Here is a 23,091-nt window from a genome sequence, read left to right as displayed (position 1 = left end):
GTGGACATAGCCTTCTCCCAGCCTGATGTTTGAAAGTTAGGATGCCGGGGGTTCTTTCCTTGGTCCTTCTCACCTGCAGGCTTCTTGTTCTGGGCGCTGTGTTCACCGTTAAACTTACAATTCTCCTATATGAGGAACTAGAGAAGCAGTAGGGACTTACATCTACTCTATTGTATTTTCAATTTTATATACGTCCTCTGCACTGGTAAAATAATTTTCCCAGGTAAAATTGTATAATTTTAACATACACTATGTAATAGGCTGACATAGTGGCTTTTTATGTAGTCCTTGTTGCCCATTTGTTCTTTGGGAACTCCGTGTGTGCTAATCCTTTCTGAGGAATGGAGTTCTAATTTCAGTTCTGTTCATTACCTCAATAGTCATGTTATGACAGATAGATAGATGATAGATATTCACTTGTTCACTTTAATCTGCTGAATTTTTTTCTGGTAAGGCTTTTACTATCACTACTAGTACTAAACTCTAAGTCATGGTAAAAGGAGCTGTTTATATTGATGTGGGCAGGGTTAAGGGAAACCAAGTCTAGCAATAGCAACTAGTGCTTTAGTCAGCCCTGAGCATGAAGAGCTAAGGAGGGGAAGAGGTCTGTTGAGGAGAGCTGTGGCTTTTGGTAAAGAGCCACAGCTGACAAGTGGCAGTCTGGCAGGGAGGAAGACAGGAGAATAAATGCCCAGCCCTCTCCATCCCACCCTTCAGTCTCCTGGTGTCTGCCAATGGTGTTACACCCAACTGGAAGCCAGTGTCAAGGGCATTCTTTGATGTAGTCTGTAAAGGTTAGCCTCCTGGGGCACAGAGCAGGGTGGCAAATGGTGGTGGAGACTCTCCAGCCCAGTTAGGTTTTAAGATGTTTTTGGAACCTAGGGACATTCTATTTTTGGAAGAAGAAAGGTTAGACTGGAAGAGCTAAGTGTGACCCTCATGGACAGATCTGTCTTACAGGGAGTTGATTACTTATCTTTTACTCAGAATATTTGAATTAGTTTGCAATTAATTTTTATGTGTCCTGTAGAATTTATAACATAGACCAATCTTACTATTGGAATAACATTTGTTGCTAAACCTGCCCCATTTCTCCCTTCTCATTGCTACAACTTACCAATGAATACCATATTTTTTCCTGCACATCTATCAGCTTTTATAGCACTCTTCCCCATGCAAAAAATAGCTGAGTATGTGTCTGTATCAGGCAATAGGGATGTACGCAGCGTCATAGCAATTTCATGTTTATTCTACATTCCTCTCATTTCTGTTTGAGATGAATATGCGCACACTGCCTGGTTCAGAGTGATTATAACAATTTTTGCCTTTCAAGGGAGAGCTCTCAGTAGATGCTTTCCTCTGCAGCCTCTCTTACCTAAAGATGTTGACTTTGTTTTGATTAGAATGTGTCCTGCTTTTAACAGTGGGTGTGTTTGTTTTTAGGTAAGTGACAGTTTGCTCTTTGATACCTCAGATGATGAGGAGCTGAGAGAACAGCTGGATATGCATTCGATCATCGTGTCCTGTGTTCACGAGGAACCCCTCTTCACTGCAGATCAGGTATAAAGGAGATATTCATTAACATAAGGAAAGGTGTCCTAGAGCTGAAAAATGATTTCTTATTGTGGCAATAACTGATGGTTTTGGAATTATTTTTCCTATATTTTCTGATTATATAGGCTTAACAGTCAGCTCTTTCACTGAGGAAAAATAAAAGAAAGTATATGCAATCTGAAACAGAAGGGATTATGTTACTTGGAAAGATTTCCAACATAAGCATTGTTAAAAGAGTACAGCACGTTAGTACAGGGAGTTACTAAAGGAGGGGTATTACTTAAAATCAGACAAATCATGTGAATTTCCTAGTTTCTTTAGATTTATCCATGCATGGACAAACTATAAAATATCTGTAGAAATTATTTACTTTCTTTAAAACCCTGGGTAAAAATCATTAGCACTTATTAGGAGTACATATTGTGTACCCCAGAAAAGAAGTGAGCATTATTGTTATGGAATGCTCTCATAATGTCAACTCTGTATTCATTTAAAACCAGTCGAATCAGCGCTCTCATTTTCTGAATACTCTTCCCACCTCTGTTGTATTATCGTAATGTGATGCAAGAGCTTCCTCCTGAAATAAAATATTCCTTGGATACTCGGGCTGTGCATTCTACCACAGTCTATTCTTAGGCTGGAAAGACAAGGTCAGTAAGGAGATATATTATGGCAAGGTTGGGAGGAGTACATTAGAAAGGTACATTAAATTTTTGTCATTTTGATGCTCCTTGTTTGTATTTGTGGTTGGATTGTTCTAGGCCTGGAAAGAATGTGGTGCTTAAAATGCAAGGTAATAACAGGTTGGTGGACTGTTTTGAAGCAGAGCGTGATATTCCAGGGAAGAATGTGACCCTGAGAGTTCATTGTCCCCTCAGTGATCTGCCTGAATGCCACAAACTATCCCTGTTTTTAAGACTTAGAGTAACAGATTCTGTGGCCCCCTGGAGTGTCTCGTGCAGTTTTACAATGCCTGTTTCGGAAAGTCATCTTGTACTTAACATTGTCCAACATGCTTCAGATTTGTTTTTGTTTTCCTCAGTAGAAATGTTAACTGTTAAGCTTCTTGGTTCATAAAGTGTGTTAAATACACTCACAAAGTTTTACTACTCCATTTCATTGTATTTAATAGTTATTTTTTTTAAACTTGCATCCTTTTTTTCTGACTATTGAGTAATTTTTATGGCTTTCCTTTAAATTTTCTGAGTTCTCAACTTTTAGAATCTGGTCAGGGCAAAATACTGTTGTAAGATTTGAACAACATTACTTAAGGCAGTAGATCATTATTTGAAAGGCAGATGCATTTCTGAAATTTTCCTGCTTTTATGCAGTTTTTTCCTCCTTAAATGTCTACATTTTTAAGTAATCTTTAAATATCTCTATCTTTCATTGAATTAATATGTGAAATTCTTTTTCTGCTGTTAAAGGAAAATTTTGCTTCCATAGAGGTGATTCCTTCTTTTATATAATATATACATTTTTATGTGCTATTGTGTTTTCTAAATTTTATGTCAGACTTTTTTATTTAATAGCTTTAGATTGAGCACTTTATATGGCAAATTTCCTGTTATTTGCTTTCTTCTAATGACAACTTTATGATCTGGATCTGGCACGTCCATAGTTGATAATGTTTGTGTTTGTAGCACTATTTCCCAGACGTTGCAAGATCTGGTAGGGCCTACTGAATCATGATGGACATATTAAATCACATTCTATTTAATTTGGTGTTTAGTATTTTGTACATTCTTTTTCATAAACCATGTTCACTGTAACAATCAAAATTTTGGTCATTCAGAACCCACTCTTGCATGCTGTTGGTGGAGAATTTAGTGCATTTCTACTCTTGGTTGCCTCAGGTGAGTGTCGTGTTCCAGATAGATCATTTTTCCCTTGTATATTTGATTAATAGTGGTCTGTATATTTTGGAAGGTTATTGAAGAAATTGAAGAAATGATGCAGGAATCACCGGACCCAGAAGATGATGAAACCCCCACACAGTCAGATCGGCTTTCCATGCTTTCCCAGGAAATTCAAACTCTTAAGAGGTCTAGTACAAGCAGTTATGAAGAGAGTAAGACACCCTGCTTTTTGTACTTTTTGCTCATATAAAATGTATAGTGTGGTCGTCTGCAGAAAGCTTCGATTCTCACAGGCTGGGTTACTTACCCTTGCTTAGCCCTCTAGTAATATTCTGGACATATTTTTGTCATCACTTAGGGACCGTGTCGTATTTACCTTTGAACCCTGTATTAGTTTGCCAGAGCTACCTTAACAAAGTACCACAGACTGGCTGGCTTAAACAACAGAAATTTATTTTCTCAGAGTTCTGGAGGGTAGTACTCTGAGATCAAAGTGTTGACAAGGTTGATTGCTCCTGAGGCCTCTGTCCTTGGCTTGTAGATGGCTGTCTTTTCCCTGTGACTTCACATCATCTTCCCTCTGTACATGTCTCGTGTCTGTGTCCAAATTTCCTCTTATACCTACAGCAGTCATATGGGATTAGGCTCACCCTAATGACCTCATTTTAATTCAGTTACTTATCTCTATAAAGACCATATCTCCAAATACTGTTATATTCTGAGGTACTGAGGGTTAGGATATTAACATGAACTTTTGGGGGGGACATAATTCACTTCACTCTGTGACATACCCTATTGCCATCACAATTCATAACGGAGAATAAATACTCAGCAGTTATTTTTAACAAATAATAATTACTATCTGTACAAATAGTTGTCTTCCGTGTTACTATGAAGACATTTGGGAACCATGAATCTGTTTGACATACGTGAGAATAATGAACTCTAGAAACTGTACAGTTGGTTGTCGTGGAAAGTTTGTAAATAACTGTAACCAGCCTGTGCATATCCTCAGGCTGATTGCTGAGTGTGCACCTAATCATTGCCATATGACTGGTCCCGCCTTGAATAGATGCTAATGGGGGCTGTATCTGCTAAACTCCTGTTACCTAGTTTTATCTTTATGGCGTGACTAGAAGTCTGAAGCTTAGTTACCTAAATCCCTTTGTGTTGTGTGGCGGCTTTTCAACTTATGAAAGAAAGGTCAGACAGACTAAATTCTTCTGGATGGTCTGATTTGACCATGATGCTGTAAATATGGGGTTAGCATTGTTGGAGTTCTGATTCTAAAATACAGTCCTGATACCCAGATACAGATGCCAAAACATGTATTGGTTTGCTTAGACTGCCAGAGCAAGATACCACAGACTGGATGGCTTAAACAACAGAAATTTACATTCTCACAAGTCTGGAGCCCAGAAGTCCGAGATGAAGGTGTTGGCAGGTCTGGTTTCTTCTGAGGCCTCTCTGTTTGGCGTTCAGATGACCGCCGTTTCCCGGTGTCGTCTTATAGTCTTCCTTCTGTGTGTGCCTGTGTCCTAATCTTCTCTTTCGTGATACCAGTCATATTGGATTAAGGCCTACCCTAATGCCATCATTTAACTCTAATTACCTCTTTAAAGAGCTTATCTCTACATTCTGAGGTACTGGTGGTTGGGACTTCAACAATGTGCTATCTCTTACATGAAGGAAGTGCTGACAAACGACTGAAATGGGGGGTTTCAGAGAATATTGTTCCCTTTCATCTTCCTTCACAAATTGGGGCATATGTGATTAAATGTGTATTTAGTTTAATTCTCTCAAATCCACTCCTTCTCTCTTCAGAGGCTGCCAGAGCCCTGCTCAATAGCTTGCCATTTCCTGTCAGCAGGTTTCTGTATTCCCCCTCTGCTCTTGTGTGCGTTCTTTTCCTTGTACAAGCTTTTAGTCTCCACTGAAGTACCATTTTTTATTTACACAATTAAAAAATTTTGTTACACTTTTCTTCTCAGCCAGCTGAGAAGTGACTTTGCCCACCTACGTCTACTCAGACCTGTCCTCCAGAAGTTTTTAGGCATCTGAGAGGATCACAGTCGATTTAATTGTTTGAAATATGATTTTTGTTCTTTGGCATAAAACATCCTGTTTTGCTGCCTTGAAACGGTTTTGTCTTAGTATCTGCTTTACCTTGTTTTTGGTCGTAGGAGTAAAGAGGCTCTCAGTATCTGAATTAAATGAACTCTTAGAAGAAATCGAGACTGCCATTAAGGAGTTCTCTGAGGAGCTGGTGCAGCAGTTGGCCCTGCGGGATGAACTGGAGTTTGAAAAGGAAGTGAAAAACAGCTTTATTTCTGTTCTTATTGAAGTGCAAAACAAACAGAAAGAACACAAAGAAACGGCCAAAAAGAAAAAGAAGCTAAAAAATGGCAGCTCTCAGAACGGGAAGAATGAGAGAAGTCATATGCCTGGCACAGTAAGTGATGTTTCGCAGGAGGCATCGAACACTGGGAATGGGTTTTGTGGCCGGTGGCCGGTCGTACATGGATGGGAATGTTGTGCTTCTAGCTGGATCACACGGGGATTCTATTCCAGATCATACTACTGTGCCCAGCTTCTTCAGTGGGTTGTTTTATTGGTGAGGGTTATGATGTTTATCTGAATATTTTGATACTGAAATGTTTAGGAGGGAAGGAAGTGGAAGGAATAGGAGAATGTCTTTAAAAGAAGCTTAGCAAGTGACCTTTTTTTTTTTTTTTTTACTGCAAAATATTTGTTTGGCTGGTGGTTCCATTTTCTCAGTTTTGCTAAACTCTTTTGAGTTGTGTATTAAGAAATTAAAAGGGGTTTCTTTTAGAGGTAGCAGAACTGTGCTGAGCCTAAAGACAGAGACTGATTTGTAAACAGGTTCTTCCTGATTTATCAGTGAGGTTGGAATGTGAGGCTGTTAGTGGCAGTTATATGACATTAGCTATTTGGCCTAGTATTTTTCAGACTAGAATATTAATGACTGGTGAAAACAACTTTAGAATATTTGCAACTTTGAACCCTTTGTATAAGGATTTTTGTTTTCTGCTCTTCTTAGTTTTCTTAAGTGATTAAATCTCAAGTTTAATTATGTGGTTAAATTTCATCAAAAACATTAACTGTAAATTATACAAGATGCATTTCCATATTAATTTTTGTGGCCATTTTTCTGTGATCAGTTGAACTCTTGTGTAGTCTCACCCTGATTTTGTTTGTGTGTGAATAAATGTTGGTTTTATTTTTAGTGTATAAAAAGAAATTTATTTTTTTTAAAGGGAACATCTCTTTTTAATTCATAATATTGATGTAAAACAAATCACAAACTGGCTATTATGGCTTGTAATAATCTAAATTCTGTCTTTGATTAAGTCTTGATTTGTTTTTGCTAAAGAATACTTACTAGAGAAATAGATGTCATTAAACAAATGCTGATGGAATCCTAGAAAAAGAATACAGTTCTAGGTTGGTGGGCTGCCCGTGAGTGGCTAACATAAACAAAAAGTCTTACCGTGTAGCCCATTTATTATACTGTTATTAGCCTCCCATTTATTATACTGTTATTAGCCTAGGAATAAATTCATATTTTCTTAATGTAATGTCCATTTGTACCTAGTTAGAAGGACATACCTTACATATTGACTTGAAATTCTCAGATCTTTTATTTTTGAAACATGGCAGTATTGATTGAATAGGTGTTTTTTTTTTTTTTTTTTTTTTTTTTCGTCAGAAATGGACTACGAATGAATAGGTGTTTATTTAGTTACTCCAAGTGACTGCTGAAACCCCTCCCCATTTGTTTGAATATACAATCTTGGAAAATTTGCTTTAAAATATCTTAGACAGTATTTTGCATTTGCCTCTCACATTTAAAAACATTATGTCCTTTAAATTGCCCTATTATACAAGTGGGATTGAATAAAATGCTTAGTTAAAAAGTCGTAGCATGGTTGGTACTTTCTATCTATTTGCTTTTAGGGATTACATGTAAATCCTCCATTTATTGGTGTTAACGCTTGGCTGAGAAAAGTAAATTTATCCCTAGAGGAGTTTAAAGGCTTTTTGTAACTCCCATGTAAAAATGGATAGAGTAAACCCATTGTGTAATTTTACATGGCATTTATATTGAGAAATGGATTTGGCAAGGCAAGAGTTAGGTCTTGAACCTTCATTAGTCTTGAAATAAATTCATAGTAAGAGTAATTTTTTTCATAATATTTGAACTTCTGAAGTTGCTTCTTGAGTCCTTACTTACTGTTTGTGTTAAAAATTTTTATCAGGACAGTAATGGCATGGCTAAGTTTGTGGTACTAGTTTCCTGTATCTTTTTTAAGCCTAAAATGATGGAGAAAGACCATCCCATCTGTAACTCAAGTAGCCTGAAACCTATGATTCTGAAAAGAGTGGTAGGTTGCTCAAAAGAACCCCTTAAGTGAAACGGCAGTCGGATAAACAGATTCCAGGAGACCTTGCCAAACATTTTATGTAACATGCAGTTTTGGCAAGGCCTGCTCTCTGAGTTTGCTTTCATCAGTGATACAAAATTTCTAAAACCAATGACCTTCTTACAGATGTCATGTGTTAAATGTTTTTCAAGTAATGACAGTCACTACTTTCTTCCTACCTAAAGATATATATATATATATGTATATATATCTTATTATTTTTTTGTGTGTGACAGTCTTACTCTGTTGCCTGGGCTAGAGTGCTGTGGCATCAGCCTAGCTCATAGCAACCTCAAACTCCTGGGCCCAAGCAATCCTTCTTCCTCGGCATCCCGAGTAGCTGGGACTACAGGCATGTGCCACCATGCCCAGCTAATTTTTTCTATATATTTTTAGTTGGCCAATTAATTTCTTTCTATTTTTAGTAGAGACGGGCATCTCACTCTTGCTTAGGCTGATTTCGAACTCCTGACCTTGAGCCATCCTCCCACCTTGGCCTCCCAGAGTGTTAGGATTACAGGTGTGAGCCACTGTGCCTGGCCGATACTTTTGTTTTATTAGCAGGACTTGGATTTTCTTTTTAAGTATGGAATAACTTTCTTCCATAGTTTTTCAGGAATGTTTCATTGAAACAATACATCAATTCGTACTTGGTGTAACACTTTATCCATAAGTGCTACCTTTTTCTAATTGGCCCAGAGATCCTCTGATGAAATATCTGAGCGGGTATAGAGCTGGCTTAAACTTTTCAGGTGTTAATTTTGGAGACATGTTTTGTTTCAAATATTTGTTGCAGTGAAAAAAAAAATATGGGGCTTAGGGATGCTATTTAGAGCATTAGAAAATTTCATTAGAGCATGAAAAATACATTAAATATTAATATTATAGAAAATATTGAGTATTTTATGAAAGTAAAATGCTATCTTGATTTGAATTTTAGTTTTTTTTCTTTTTTTTTTTTTTTGACAGTTTCACTCTGTTGCCCCAGCTAGAGTGCTGTGGCATCAGCCTAGCTCACAGCAACCTCAAACTCCTGGTCTCAAGTGATCCTTCTGCCTCAGACTCCCGAGTAGCTGGGACTACAGACATGTGCCACCATGGCCAGCTAACTTTTTCTATTTTTGAGAGAGATGGGGTCTCGCTCCTGCTCAGGCTGGTCTCGAACTCCTGAGATCAAACGATCTGCCTGCCGCAGCCTCCTAGAGTGCTAGGATTACAGGCATGAGCCACTATGCTTGGCCTGAATTTTAGTTTTTAAAATAACCATAATGCTTTAGGGAAGAGAAAAAAAGACCCCCAAATAGCCATAATGCTATAAGTTGGATAAATGAAACAACATTCATTCATTCAGCAAAAATTTGTGTATTGCCTTCCTTGTGCCAAGTGCTGTTCGTGATATAGTGGTGAATGAAACAGACAAGGCTCATGCCCTCCTGGAACTTAAATTGTAATGAAGGAGACAGGTAATAGAGAAGGAGAAGAATGAATAGACAGTGTAATTTCAGGCTGTAATCAGTGCCATTGAAGAAAACAAAAGGCTTGGCCTTAGTCGATAGTGATGCTGCTGCCTTCGTGGTAGGGTGGGCACCACAGCACTGCTGCTCCTGATTGATGAGGGAAGCTGCCTGGCCCTTTCCAACTCTAGTTTGGAGGGCAGGTTAGAGGAGTAGATATCTGTGGGAAATGTAATTCAAGAGGGCAGAAGACTTTATATTACCTTCATCCTGTTTTGTAGCATCTGGAGGAGTAGAAGGTGAGGATAGAGACGGGAACGGTTGAAGACCACTGTCCATTTGCCACTATGGTAACCTGTATGCATTTCTTTGAACTACCCATGCTGTTTTGGGTTCTTGATGCTTCTGTATATTCTACTCCCTTTTTCTGGAACGGGCCTCTTTGGTTGCCTGTCCACTTAAGGGATTTTTTTTTTTAACTCATTCTTCAAAATCATGGTTAAGCATTGTCTTCCTTTCTTGGAAGCTTCCTCAATGATTTTTCTCCAATGCAGAATTGACTATTCTCTCCTTCTTTTGTGGTTAGTATTTATTATTCCTCCCTAACTATTGCTATTAGCACTGTCTTATCATATTGCAATTTTTTTTTTTTTGCCTGTCTTTACTATGGTTCCATAAGGATAGGAAATTGAACTTTACTTTTTTGGTATCCTTTGGCCCAATATTAGGTACCTTGTAAATTTCTGCTGAACAAGTGAATGAATGAAAGATAAACTTGCAAATCTATATTTTTACTGTGGACTTTTCTGTCAGATGCAAAACTCATGGAGGGTGAATAGTATATTGATTAAGAGCTTTGGGCTAAGAGCTGTGTTTGGATCCCCGTCCTGCCACTAGATACAGATGCCTTTGTGTTTTGGAAGGATTAAATGAAATAATATATGTAAGATTATCAAACACCCTGATAAATGCTAGTATATATGTCCAACTTCCTACTAGGCATTTTCCTTTGGATATCTTGTAGGTATTTGAAATTTATAGTATCAAATCAAAGTTACCATTTCCTTAAAATTGAATTTTTTTTTTTTTTACAACTTTTCTTTTTCTTGTGAAACTGCAGTCTTCCCACTCACTGAAACCAGTAGAATTTCCAGGTCAAATAATACATAGTTTTAAAGGGTTTTAAATGACCAGCTGTTCAAATTATTCTATAGAAATGTAACCCAGTAATAGCATGAGAATGACTATTTCCATACACCTCCCACCAACAATGGATATTATTAGTCTTTTAATATATACTTATTGAATGGGAAAACAATGGTTTGATCTTTTGACCATTTGTGTTCTTTGATGAGTTGCCTATTATGTCATATTTGAGATGTTTTTCATATTTGAGGGAGCGCATACTTCTGATATTGCAGTATCATACTGTTATTGTAATCATTGGCTTAAATCTCTCCTCTGGCAGAGTGCAGTCTCCTTAAAGGCTGGTTCACGTTGTTTCCCCAGCACCTCACCTAATTTCTGGTTCTTTGCACGTCACTTAATGCATGTTTGTTGAATTGAAACTTCACTATAAGGGAGATTGAATCCCAGAGGATTTGGATTTGCAGTATTTGATTTATTATTGTTCTGTTGGGGATTTTTTTTTTTGTTTTTTGGCTGGGCTTCTGTTTATATCAAAGATATTCACAGGTTATTGAATTTCAGTGGCAGTTCTCATGAGTTAGAAGAGTAAGTTGATGTATATCAGGTTATGTTTTAATTTAGTAGTTGCTGTTCCTCTAGAGTTACCTGAAATTGTAAAGACATTATTGCTTATCATTGTACCTTAGTAAACTTATATGGATGAAAATGGATATACTTACTCTTTGAGCATCCAGTAATATCTTTTAATTAAATGTTATGTGTAAGGTTACATGGCTGAGAAGAGAGAGGGATCCATAATCTTCTCTGTTTGCCATCATTCCATTGAACTTTCAAGGGAATTTCTAGTGTGTTATACTTACTACCATCAAAAATGTATAACTGCTTCAGATCTACCCTGAAAAAGTTTATTCTGAAAACTTTTGGGATATTAGCACAGTGACTAATGGAGAAAACAAGAAATTCTGTTGTAAAAAGATTCATATTACCCTAGTTTATTACATTTGGGAGTTGGGAAGATAATTGTTTAAAGATGGGGGAGATCTTAGGGGTTAGATGATGGATAGATACTCTTTCTCCTATATATTTTCTTTCACAGATGCATTGCCCTGTTTTTGTGACTCACTTAGCTCATATTATGACTAATAGCCAATCTATTTTTGTTTCCTTTTTAATGCAAAAATGTCCCAGTAATAGTTTTTCATTTAATCTTAACCAAAGTTATCTGTAAGGTAAGAGAAAAATTTGACAGCTACCATTAGGACATCTTTAAGTTATTCTGTTTTATCCTAGGTTTAAGCCTAGAAGGAACTGTTCTGACACATCTACTTGAATTTGGGGTTTCTGTTTAAAAAACATGGACCTGGCTTCCCTCCCCCTTCTTTTTAATTTGGAATTTTTAAATAGCACATTTGCTTAGATGATTTAGACCAGGGATTGACAAGGCAAACTACTGCCCAGGGGCTAAACTGATCCTTCACCTGTTTTATAAATAAAGTTTTATGGCAACACAGCCATGGCCATTCATTTATATATTTATATGCGATGGTACTGTAAGGACAGAGTTGAGTTGGAGAAAACAATTACTGTCTGTCTCTTTTATAGAAAAAGTTTGCCAATCTCTGACTTTGACTTAGTAAAATTAAAAATTAGAAAAAAGGATGTGAGCTCCATTTAAGTGAGCTGTGTGGATAAAAAGATCACTATGATGTGTCTGAAATATTGCTGTGCTTTATCCTGAAATTGTGTTGAGTTCCTTTCCCCAGGGCACTATTAACAGCAGCCTGACTCTTACCTGCAGATGGTGGCACCTTGGCCAGTCAATCTTTCAGCCACCTGCTGCAAGCTTCCTGCCCAACAACAGACCTTTGCGCTGTGTATGTCTGAGTCCCGGTAGCTAGGTGAATAGAGGCAGCAGGTAGACCAGTGGTCTCTAGGTTTGGGGACAAACAAAAAGACTACAAATATTGGAAGTTCCTGGGCACATACTATATTTATACACAGTGATAAAAGATCATTAAAGGAAGACAGAGATTCCCCCCACCCCCTTTTCTAAGCAGTGATGCTTGACAGAATAAATTCTACTGGATACACATTCTTGAATGTAAACTTTTGACACATTTTCAATAATAATTTATTGGCAATGTTTGGTATTTCTCTATATTTTTCTTCATTGCAAAGTAATTCCTGAAAATTGGTATTAGGGCAATGAAAGGTCAATAGGGTGGAAAGAAACATGATGTATGTGCTTATTTTGATAATTCAAACCTATGAATTATGAATTATTTAAATGCAGAAAAAAATTATTTTATGAAAGATAATGTTGCCTAGAGAATACATGTCATCACCAGCTTTTGATATTTTATTATCTATTATTTGTTTTCTATAATGATTTCTTGGCATTAGGCTGGTAATAGCGAGCTTCCATGATCCAGCAGTTAATGTAATAAAAATCAAGAGTCCATTCTTGATATATTTTTTTTTTTTTTTGAGACAGGGTCTCACTCTGTTGCATGGGCTAGAGTGCCATGGCATCAGCCTACTTCACAGCAACCTCAAACTCCTGAACTCAAACGATCCTCCTGCTTCGGCCTCCCAGAGTGCTAGGATTACAGGTGTGAGCCACCACGCCCGGCCCATTCTTGATATCTTTATACCTTGGAGAGGTCATTGTCATGGCCCATTTGCAGGATGGAGGATGAACACAAAAAGACACACACACACGCAAAGACGTTTCAAGACTGCAGTGCAGAATGCAATAGTCATTTTATTTTCATACCCTCAAAATCAAAGTTAATTCCTTGTACGTGCCCACCCAGGCCTTTCAGCAATGGCCATAAATTCCAGAATGCATAGCCTTAGGGAAGCAGATATCCCCTGACTTAGAATTTCCAGGTGGTTTTTCTAGGTGCTAGGCATAGATCATGGGCCGAGATTAGCAAGGATGGGCAAGGCAAGCCACAGGGGGTATTTCTCATCCCCAGCTTCTCTTAGGGTGACCCTCTAAGATCTTAGGCTGACCCCCCTGTGCCTGTGCCTGGCTTAGGTCACCCCTCTTCTTGAGGGGTCTTACCTGTCATCGACTAACCAGCCATCTTATGGGGTTTGAGCAGCAACCACAGGAATAATGTGTTCATTGTATGGCCTCCAGACCCCCATTGCCGTGGGGCTGGGCAGCTCTTGCTTACTTGCAGCTCAGGTCCTTTGTTATGCCTCTAGGCAACAGCCTTGTTTATCACAAGGACCTTGTCCGGAGCACATTGCTTTTAAATGTTCTGGGCAGAACACGTACATTACTCACTAAATTTAATTCTTAAACTAGGAAAATATATGTCAGTCCCCTACAGTCATTGTTAATATAACACAAGCTCACATAAAAGCCATAATATGCCAGGAAATTGTATTTTTATTTTTTATTTTTTTAGAGATAAGATCTTGCTCTGTTGCTCAGGCTTCAGTGCAGTGGTGCAATGGTAGCTCACTGCAATCTTGACCTGCTGGGCTCAAGCAATCTTTTCTGCCTCAGCCTCCCGAGTAGCTAGGGCTACAGGTGTGCACCACCACGCCTGGCTAATTTATTAAAAATTTTCTGTAGGGATAGGGTCTTGCTATGTTGCCCAGGCTTGTCTCACGCTCCTGTCCTCAAGTCATCATCCCACCCTGCAAAGTGTGGGATTACAGGTGTGAGCCACTGCACCCAGCCTTGTATTCTTAACTACATACAGTCATGTGCTGCATAATGACATTTTGGTTAATGTCAGACTGTGTATACAATGGTAGTCTCATAAGATTATAATACTGTATTTTTGTTATACCTTTTCTGTGTTTAGATACACAGAAACTTACCATTGTGTTACAGTTGCCTACAGTATTCAGTATGGTAGCATGTGGTACAGATTTGTAGCGTAGAAAAAATAGGCTATACTATAGAGCTAGATGTGTAGTACGTTTGTGTAAGTATGCTCTATGATGTTCACACGACAGAGTTGCTTAATGACTAATTTCTCAGAATGTATCCCCATTGTTAAGTGAGGCGTGACTGAAAATATCCATGCAATCAGGAAAGAATTTATACAATTGCCAAGATTATTTTACTCAAGTTTTAGTGGTTTTGAAACTGTCAATAACTAATTTTATTTCCATATTAGTATTAATTATATAAAATTTTAAAAAGATCTTCAAATATAAAAAATTATTTGTTCCACTTAATTTCTAACTTTGAAAGTCTTTGTATCATCTTTCTGCTATGAGAATGAACTTATACAATAGGAGTATAATAATCAAAAGATTTTCAAGTATTTATCTGCTTTGGCATAATTCATATTGTCTAATTTACTTAATCTATTTTTTAAAAATTATTTTTTGGTAGTGTTGGCTTTTGTAACTGCTTTATAATTCACATTAAAATTGATTTGAAGTGTTAAAAGAAGATATTACACTTACATCTTAAGAAATATCTGTTAAGTATTTGAACATTTTCACTGTAATATTTTTACACTTGAGAATTGCTTTTCATTTTATATTTTTGTATTCTGTGTTCTGATTGTTTTAAGAATTTTAATTTATTAAAATTAAAACTACTGTTCTATAAATTAATGTTTGAAAATCATATTCAAACTGCTGAAAATGTGATTTATAAAGAATAATTATATTTTAATTTTACTTAACCTCTTGAGTATAAAAATATTAATGAAGTAAGACTAGAATAAGAGTCAGAAATAAATGAAAAGCATTCCTTGATTGCTTTTTCTAACCTTTTTTTTTGACATTGAGCTTTGATATTGAGGTTTTTTTTTTCTTTCTTTCTTTTTATGGACTCTACTGTGGTTTGAAAGATAGTGAGATTTTTAATCGATTTCCTGGCCAGTTAGAGATCCATGCCAGTTGGTGTCAGATGGAGCCTGGGAGGAAAGTTTGGTAGAAGGAATAAGTCTGAACTTCCCGGGCCCCTTGTTGGTCTTGCTTTTCCCTGTTTTGGATCCTGCTTTCTGTGAAGTTAGTTGAGGTGATGAATATGAAGTGCCTAGAGAATGAGTTGATACGTGTAGGATTCTAGAAAAGAACACACCACAACACTGTATCTGATTCTTGTTGCTTTTATCTTACTTGGTGTTGTCTAACTCTTTATTATTCAGAAAGACCTTGACTTATCTGAAAGTGTTGCTTGTTTTCTGTTTAAGCATTTTGGCTGATTTATATATTTAGTCATTGATAGTATGTCTCTTTTTTATGTTGTTTTCAGTTCTTTAAGCTAGGGACTGTAATCTGAAATTTATTATTTCTCAGTTTCAATTTTATTTATATTAGGGGAACTGGAAGAGCTGTTTTTGCTGTTCAGGAAGAAAGTAGAAAGGCATGGCTATTTTTCTTTGAAAGTTGTGTCTAAAATATTCTAGCCTTTTTAAAAGGAATATATCCAAGGCTTTTTGAATATTGGTATTTGCTGAGCACTTTGGTCAGTACTTCCGATGGACTATTTCATTTAACCCTCACAATAAGCCTGCAAAGTAGGGTATTATTATAAATGAGTAAACAAAAGCTCAACATAGAGGCTCTTAGTTCTGAGAACCAGCGTGCGTTGGAGTGAAGATGTGCAGACTTGTGTGGAAGTGGGTGCAACGAACCGTGGCCTGAGTTTTCCTCTTTTGAGCTACGCAGGCATGTTATGTATGGGCTTGGAGATCTTGGCCCATTTCTTTTTGTCTTTCAGATTTTTATTTTAATGTTCGATGTCTTATTAACACTTTGTTGCTCCCGATTTTGTCTGAGAAAAGTTTCCAGAGGATGACTGATTTGGGGACTTGAGAACATACTGAGACCAGGGAAGGAAATGATCACCAGGCAGTGTGAATATTCTCAGCATAAACAGTGTTATCGAAGCCCTGCATGGAGGAAACTCCTTCCCCCGTGCTCGCCACACACATTACCTTGGCATTTGTCAGTAGCGAGGGGAACAATAAAGTAAGTGCTATAATGCTTAATCACTTTCCTGCTTATAAATGGGCTCACATGAAAAATTCCATTCTGAGAGGGGCGTTTTACGGCACTATTAACTCTTCCTAAAGATGTTGTGGGAAATGGATGGATGGATTGCAAAGTATCTTTAGACTCAGAATCTACACAAGCTCTACACTTTGAGCCTTTGATTCTTTACTTCAGATTTGAAAATGGAGGGAGGATTGTTTTCTGACATACCCAATATCTCAGTTATTTATTTTAGTTGAACTATAACAAATCTTAATGTCCTTCATGTCATTCAGCATTCCTAACCCTGAGACTTAGTTCTATCAATGCTTTGACATGTCTGTGGTGCTTTTACCTTGACAAGTGTTCAAAAAATAAATGCTTCCCTCTCTCCCTCTGTCCTTCCCTTTTCCCCTCCTCCCCTACTCATGTCTCTCTCTCTCTTCCTACTTATAAAATTTAAGCATAGAGAAAAATCTTCCCTCTGGCCCAGTTAAGCACCATAAGCACCTAATAATACCGCATCTGCTCTCAAGACTGTAAACGGAGTGTTTCTAAATGAGGTGACGTTTACTAAAAAGTAAATTTAATCTGCCTCTAAGGTTTTCTCTTCTTAAAATTCATTTTGCCTTCCAAAAGGGTGTATAACTTTTTTGAATTTATAGGGCAATTGTAAAACAGAATCTATTGTATGCTCTACTGAGCTCGTTTTGGATTTCTTCTAGTCTTGCTGCCTTATAGTCTCTTTTCCTTTTTCATTCTAGTTCATTGATCTTGTACTTGCTACTCTTTTATTATCCTAGGGGTTTTATATTTCTTACTCCTTTGTTTTACAAACCATGCCAACAGGATTATTGTATTTTACCTTATTAATCTCATGTTGATTTCCTCGATTAGATTTTTCAGTGGACTTTTTCAGAACACTGTTGTTCATTCTTTTGACAAATAACTTTATGTCCTGTCATGTCATTTTTATTCTGTTTGCACTCTGGCTATTTTTACCTTTTGGCTCTTTATTTATTTCTTCTTTTTTTCCTACAAGGAGTTGAGAGACCTCATGATACAGTGAAAAGATCACAGGCTGTAAGACCCTGGGGCTCTGGAATTAGGAGTGTTATACTTTAGCTTAGCAGACATTTACTGGGATGGAGAGATGAAGACTTGGTCTCTCTCCTCAAAGTGTACTCAATTCCTTGTAAAAAAAAAAAAAAAAAATGAAGCCATTGGAGTAGATAAATCTGAATGTATCACTTGGCTGTGCAGTTCTGCCATTCTGGAGCACTTATAACTTCATATGACCTTCTAGTCCTGCACTCTGTGTGTGTGTGTGTGTGTATGTATGTGTTTTAAATTGCTTTCTTAAAAAATGTATCTTTTTAGTTGAATTGATGTGTAGATTCATATAATTTATTAAATAGGAGACCTTTAATATTAATAACATTTAATCATCTGTTTACCAAGTGAGGAAACAGGCCTCCAGAGGTTAAGTGACTGCTGTCACGTCACACAGTGGCAAAGCTGGGAGAGAACCCAGATCTCTGATTTCCAACCAGGCATTTTTCTTTCCAAGTTGACTGTTTAAAAATGTTCTGATTCCAAATATTGTTGACTGAGATATGATTCCTGATTCCATGCAAAAATCTGGAAGTATTTCACGGGTATGGGTAGTAATTGGTGTAGCATTTTGCAGTTTAAGTTATTGACTATCAATCAGGTGCCTGCTACATACTGAAGACTGGTTTGTGCTTTTCGTAACACACAAAAGAAGTATCTGACACTATTTCTGTCCTTAAAGATTTTGGGAACTAGTTGAATTAATGAAAAATTTACCTTAACCAAAATTTTCTTTTTTTTTTCTTTGTTGTTTTTCTTTAGATCTTGTGCTCTCTTAACACCCATTAAAAATATTTTGATTATCTTTTCTTATACTACTATTTGTTGATCCTCAGTTATGTTCCAGGCATGGGTGTTAAGGATGCAGAGTAAATTTCAGCTCTGCAGGGATGTGCTGTCCATGGGGTGTGGATCGAGATGGACCATCCAGTGTGCACTTTAGTGCAGCAATTCTCAACCAGGCCAGTTTTTCCCTCCACGGGACATTAGTCAATGTCTGAAAACATTTATTGTCACACTGGGCAGGATGGGGAGGTAGGGGGTGGTACTACTGGCATCCTGGTGATTAGAGGCCAGAGATGCTAGTAAACACATCCTGTAGTCCACAAGACTGCCCCCCATGACAAACAGTTATCTGACTGGAAATGTCAGCAGTCTCAAAGTTGAGGAACCTGGGTATAGTGTTTAATTGCTATGTTCAGAACCACTGCTGTACTTTTAGTGTTTTCCGTGCATGGAGCTATTCTGTGGTCAAGGCGTACATGTGTTGCTGTTGCTGCTAGTGTGGGGTAGGAGACTGGGAAGGCCGAGTTGAATCCTGAGGACAGGTAGAAGGCAGGAACAGGCATAGAGCAGAAGGGATGGTGTGTGCAGCCACTTGGAGGTGACAGGGACATCTGGGGAAATGCAAGCTGTTCATTACGGTGAAAGCCAAAAGGTGAGGGAGCAGGTAACTCAAGGTGAGGCTGTGGATTGCAGAGTGGCAGCCAGAAAGTGGATGGCCTTGTATGCCATTGTAAGGCGTTTGGTCCTTATATAAAGGCTGTAGAAAGCCAAAAAAGGGTTTTAAGTAGGATAGTGAGGATAATAGTAGGATGTTTGGATTTGTCTTTTGGGAAGGTAAACTTCAGTGGTTTCAAGGAGAACTCGTTAGAAGGAGGCAGCTATAGGTAGGGAGTGGATTAGAGGAAGCTGTTGCAATCATTCACGTGAGAATTGAGCCAAGGAAGTGACAGAAGGGATGGAAAAATGGTTGCATTTCAGAGATATTAAGGAGGTTGAACCAATTGGTTGGGGCACCAGGGAGGGAGGAGTTAGGGCCGGGTTACTGATTATTGGCTTGGGCAAGGGTACATAAAACACACGCACCCCCTTTTCACCAGGAAGTGCCCAAGTCTCATCAGTATTGAGTGCATCTAGCCTCAAGCCCGGCATTTGTTGGGGAATGTCTATGCTCTCCATCGGCTCTGCTCATAGCCTCTGTGGTCCAAAAGTGAAGCCAGCCATTGCAACACACCCAGCACACAAAGGGGAGAGAGGACAGGGCTGCTGCAATAACGGCTTCCTACTGGGAGGAGGGGAGAATGGGCACACTCGGCAGCGCTGCGTCACGTTCTGTTGGGTAAGAACCACAAGACGCCTGTGCATGGGCTGAGGAGTGAGCTCCCTGGTGGGCCAGTTTGGCTGCTTTTGGTTTTGTTCTGTGAGCAGATCTCTGTCCCTTGTCCTTTGTGGCTCATCTGGGATGGGTGTATAATTCACATTTTAGCTCAGATGTCACCTCCTCAGCTTTTCTTTGACCTCCCAGTGTAAAGCAGGCATCCGGTGTTTAAGTGCCCCGTTGGAGCTATCGACAGGCCGTGTGTTCTCTGCAGTTATCTAGTTAATTTACTTCTTTAACTTTTTGTGCCCCCCACTCCCTTATGCCGGGAATGTAAGGTCAGGCGGGGCCTCAGCTGATTGTTCACTTAGAATCTCTAATACCTGGAATAGTATCTGGCTCAATGTACAAAGAATGAGTAAATGAATGAGAGAGGAGAATAGAATGCTGAAGGAGGAAACGGGGTTTTTATTTTCTGGTTTGTTTGTTAGTGGGGAAAAGGGGGTTGAATTCAGTTTTGGATATGATGAGTTTTAGAAATAGACATTAAATACAGGTAGTGACATAGATATATGTCCAGTAGGCCGTTAAACATACAATAGGTACAGATTAAACATACAATAGATACAGATGTCCAGTTGGCCATTCAACTCACAAGTCTGAAGCTCAGGTGGGAAATCACAATCAAGAGCTGAAATTTACCGAACCTTACTATGTGCCAGTCTCTGTTCTAAGCGCTTTGCTTATCTTAGTAAAGTGGAGCTGTCGATTTATAGAGGCAGAAGTTGAAATGATTGGGTGGTAATGTCCAGAGAGTGTGAGAAAAAAGTAGGGACAAAACCCTGGGAATGGCAGTCTATAAGAGGTGAGGAAAGAAAGAGGCAGAGTCCTGGAGAACACTGGGACACGGTGGATGAGGATAGAAAGCAGCACCTGCGTTATTTCTGGGCAGGTGGGAGTTAATAGCAACCAGAGCATTTGGTGGAGGAATGTTTTCAGACATATCTGTCAGTTTGTTCCTTTGGGTTTTTTTGTGGAGGGTGGGGGTGGACTCTTCTGATTTTCTTGTTCTGTAATTTTCCAGTGGAACAAGAGGCGGTAGGACCTTACAGGTGCCATGTTGCGTCCCTGTTCATCTGCTGGCCAGCAACAGTCAGGGTACAGTGGGGCCTCGTTGGCTGCTGCTACTGATTCAGCGGCCATCAGAAGCAAGAGCAGAGGTTCTGCTGAGAGTTCTTCACTTTAAATTCTTTCACTAGCATCAGCGGTTAGTTTTGTATTTTTCCAGGTTACCTCGGCTTCCCGTGTTTGCATTTTCACTTAATTCCACTAAGCCTAGAATTCCGGTTGCATGAAAGCCATATAGCCATCTTTCACAAGTAGTCAGGTTACCAGTAGTTGAAATTGCTCAGCAGTGTCCACAATTGCACATTTAATAAGGAAAAACTAAATTTTACACATCTATCTTGTGTATTTGAAAACTTGCATCAACTTTTTTCTTTTTTTTTCTTTTTGCAGTGGCAGGAATTAGGTTTCTAATTGGGGAGGTAAAGCTAGAGTTTTGGAATGTACTGTCCAAATATAAAGTATGTCCCAGTTTCCTGATATGTGGATTCTTAAACTTCTTGCTTGAGATTTTCTGAATTTTTATCTAGTTTTAACATGTCCATAGCTAATGGAGGTAGGTAATATAGACTTAATACTTAAAAATAAGTATTTTTCTCTTTGAGGTTTTGAAAGGAAATATATTTGATAGTTCATTTTTTTAAAAAATTATTTTTGACTTGGTTATCTGAAAATAATTTCCCATAATTTTTGTTGTAGACTCTGGAACCTAAAATGTTTTTTGATAATATATTTTTTATTTTTACTTTTTTAGGGATAGGATCTTACTCTGTTGCCCAGGCTAGTGGACAGTGGCATGATCATAGCTCACTGCAACCTTGAACTCCTGGGCTGCAGCGTTCTTCCTGCCTCAGTCTCCCCAGTAGCTGGGAGTACAGGTGCACACCACCACAGCCAGCTGATTTTTCTGTTTTTGGTAGAGATGGGGTCTTGCTCTTGCTCAGGCTGGTTTCTAACTCCTGGCCTCGAGCGATCCTCCCTCTTTGGCCTCTTGAAGTGCTGGCATTACAGGCATGATCCACTACGTGATAATCTGTTTAAAAAATGTGAACAAATTGATAGCATGTGAAAAAATCTACAAAAATAGTTATCTGTAGGTTTCTCTTTTAAAACTAATCTCCATCAAAGGTAATAGTTATGGTCTCAGCAAAGTGAAGAGTGGCCAGTGAAGTATCTTGACCAGACATTTGATTCTTGTTTAGACAAAACTGGCTTGCAGATGTGGGAAAGCCTGGGGAAGGAGGCTGGGGGAGAGGCATAGCTGTACGAATTCCCACAAGATGGTAAAATGTGACACTCAGATTTTCAGTAATACTGTTGAATTATGTGACTGAAACAGAAGCACATAGTGAGGATTAAACCTTTTGATGTTTCTTAGCTTTTTGTTGTCAAGACTTCTTTAATGCTCTTAAAATTAATTGAGGGGGGAAAAAATTTACTGACTCTGAAAAGCTTCAGTTTATCTAGATTATATTGATCAATATTTACTGTGTTAGAAATTAAAACTGATAAAATAAGAATATTCATTAAAAATACCAATAGTTTCATTAATGCTTATATAAATAGCATATTTTAGTGGGAAAAATGTCATTGCTGTGCATTGTTGCCAATCTCATTAATATCTGGCTTAATTGAAGACAGCTAGATTTATAAATCTGCTTCTGTATTCAGTCTGTCATTTGGAATATTTCACTGTAAGACATGAGAGAATAAGAGTAAAAAAGACCAATTGCATCTAAGTAGTATTAAGAAAATAATTTTCAGCTCTTGGACCCCTGAGAAAATTTCAGGGACCTCCTGGGGGAGTCCCTGGATCATACTTTGAGAACCACTGGACTAAACTTACACATTTCTTGAGGGCGGAGACCATTGCCTTGGTTTCCTTTCTTCTACTCCTTGGGGCCTTGTTACATACTCTTTACATTGACTTCTCAAATGCGTTTACTGATTCAACTTTCCCCAATAAAATTCCAGGGACAGGAACCATCCAGTGAATCAGGCCTTAACTTCCTTTTCATGATGCTTTTCCCCTTAATTAGTCATGCTGTAAGAATCCACCTAACGCCTTTCACTTAGTCGCCAGAGAGGTGCCGCTGCTCTCTTTTCACTGTGCCTGGTGACATTGTAGACTGGTTACAAATCAAGATAAGTAGTTTTGGAAAAAATATCCTCTTTTCAGTACAAAGAGTTCTAGGAAGTCTCGGAGGTTGCTGGGAGAAAGAAGCTGGAATTGTTTCCTAGAAACAGAGTGGAAGTCTTTGTAGGAGTTTTTGGGGGCCAGGCTGGCAAAAGGGACCCACGCTCCTCTCCAGGAAGCATGTCTGTCTTCC

General features: G+C 38.3%; 1 protein-coding gene across 2 annotated transcripts in view; it reads left to right on the top strand.

Annotated features, from left to right (window-relative positions):
* Positions 1-23,091, top strand: part of FEZ2 (fasciculation and elongation protein zeta 2) — a 42,080-nt gene that overhangs the window by 9,579 nt on the left and 9,410 nt on the right. For both annotated transcript variants that reach the window (XM_012788421.3, XM_012788419.3), the window contains exons 3-5: positions 1,444-1,560; positions 3,484-3,625; positions 5,597-5,865. In XM_012788421.3, the coding sequence (XP_012643875.1) occupies positions 1,444-1,560; positions 3,484-3,625; positions 5,597-5,865 (528 nt within the window). The remainder of the gene's footprint in view (positions 1-1,443; positions 1,561-3,483; positions 3,626-5,596; positions 5,866-23,091) is intronic.

The sequence above is a fragment of the Microcebus murinus genome, chromosome 3 (assembly GCF_040939455.1).
Source record: "Microcebus murinus isolate Inina chromosome 3, M.murinus_Inina_mat1.0, whole genome shotgun sequence".
NCBI lineage: Eukaryota > Metazoa > Chordata > Mammalia > Primates > Cheirogaleidae > Microcebus > Microcebus murinus.
This window is presented reverse-complemented; position numbering and strand designations above follow the sequence as displayed.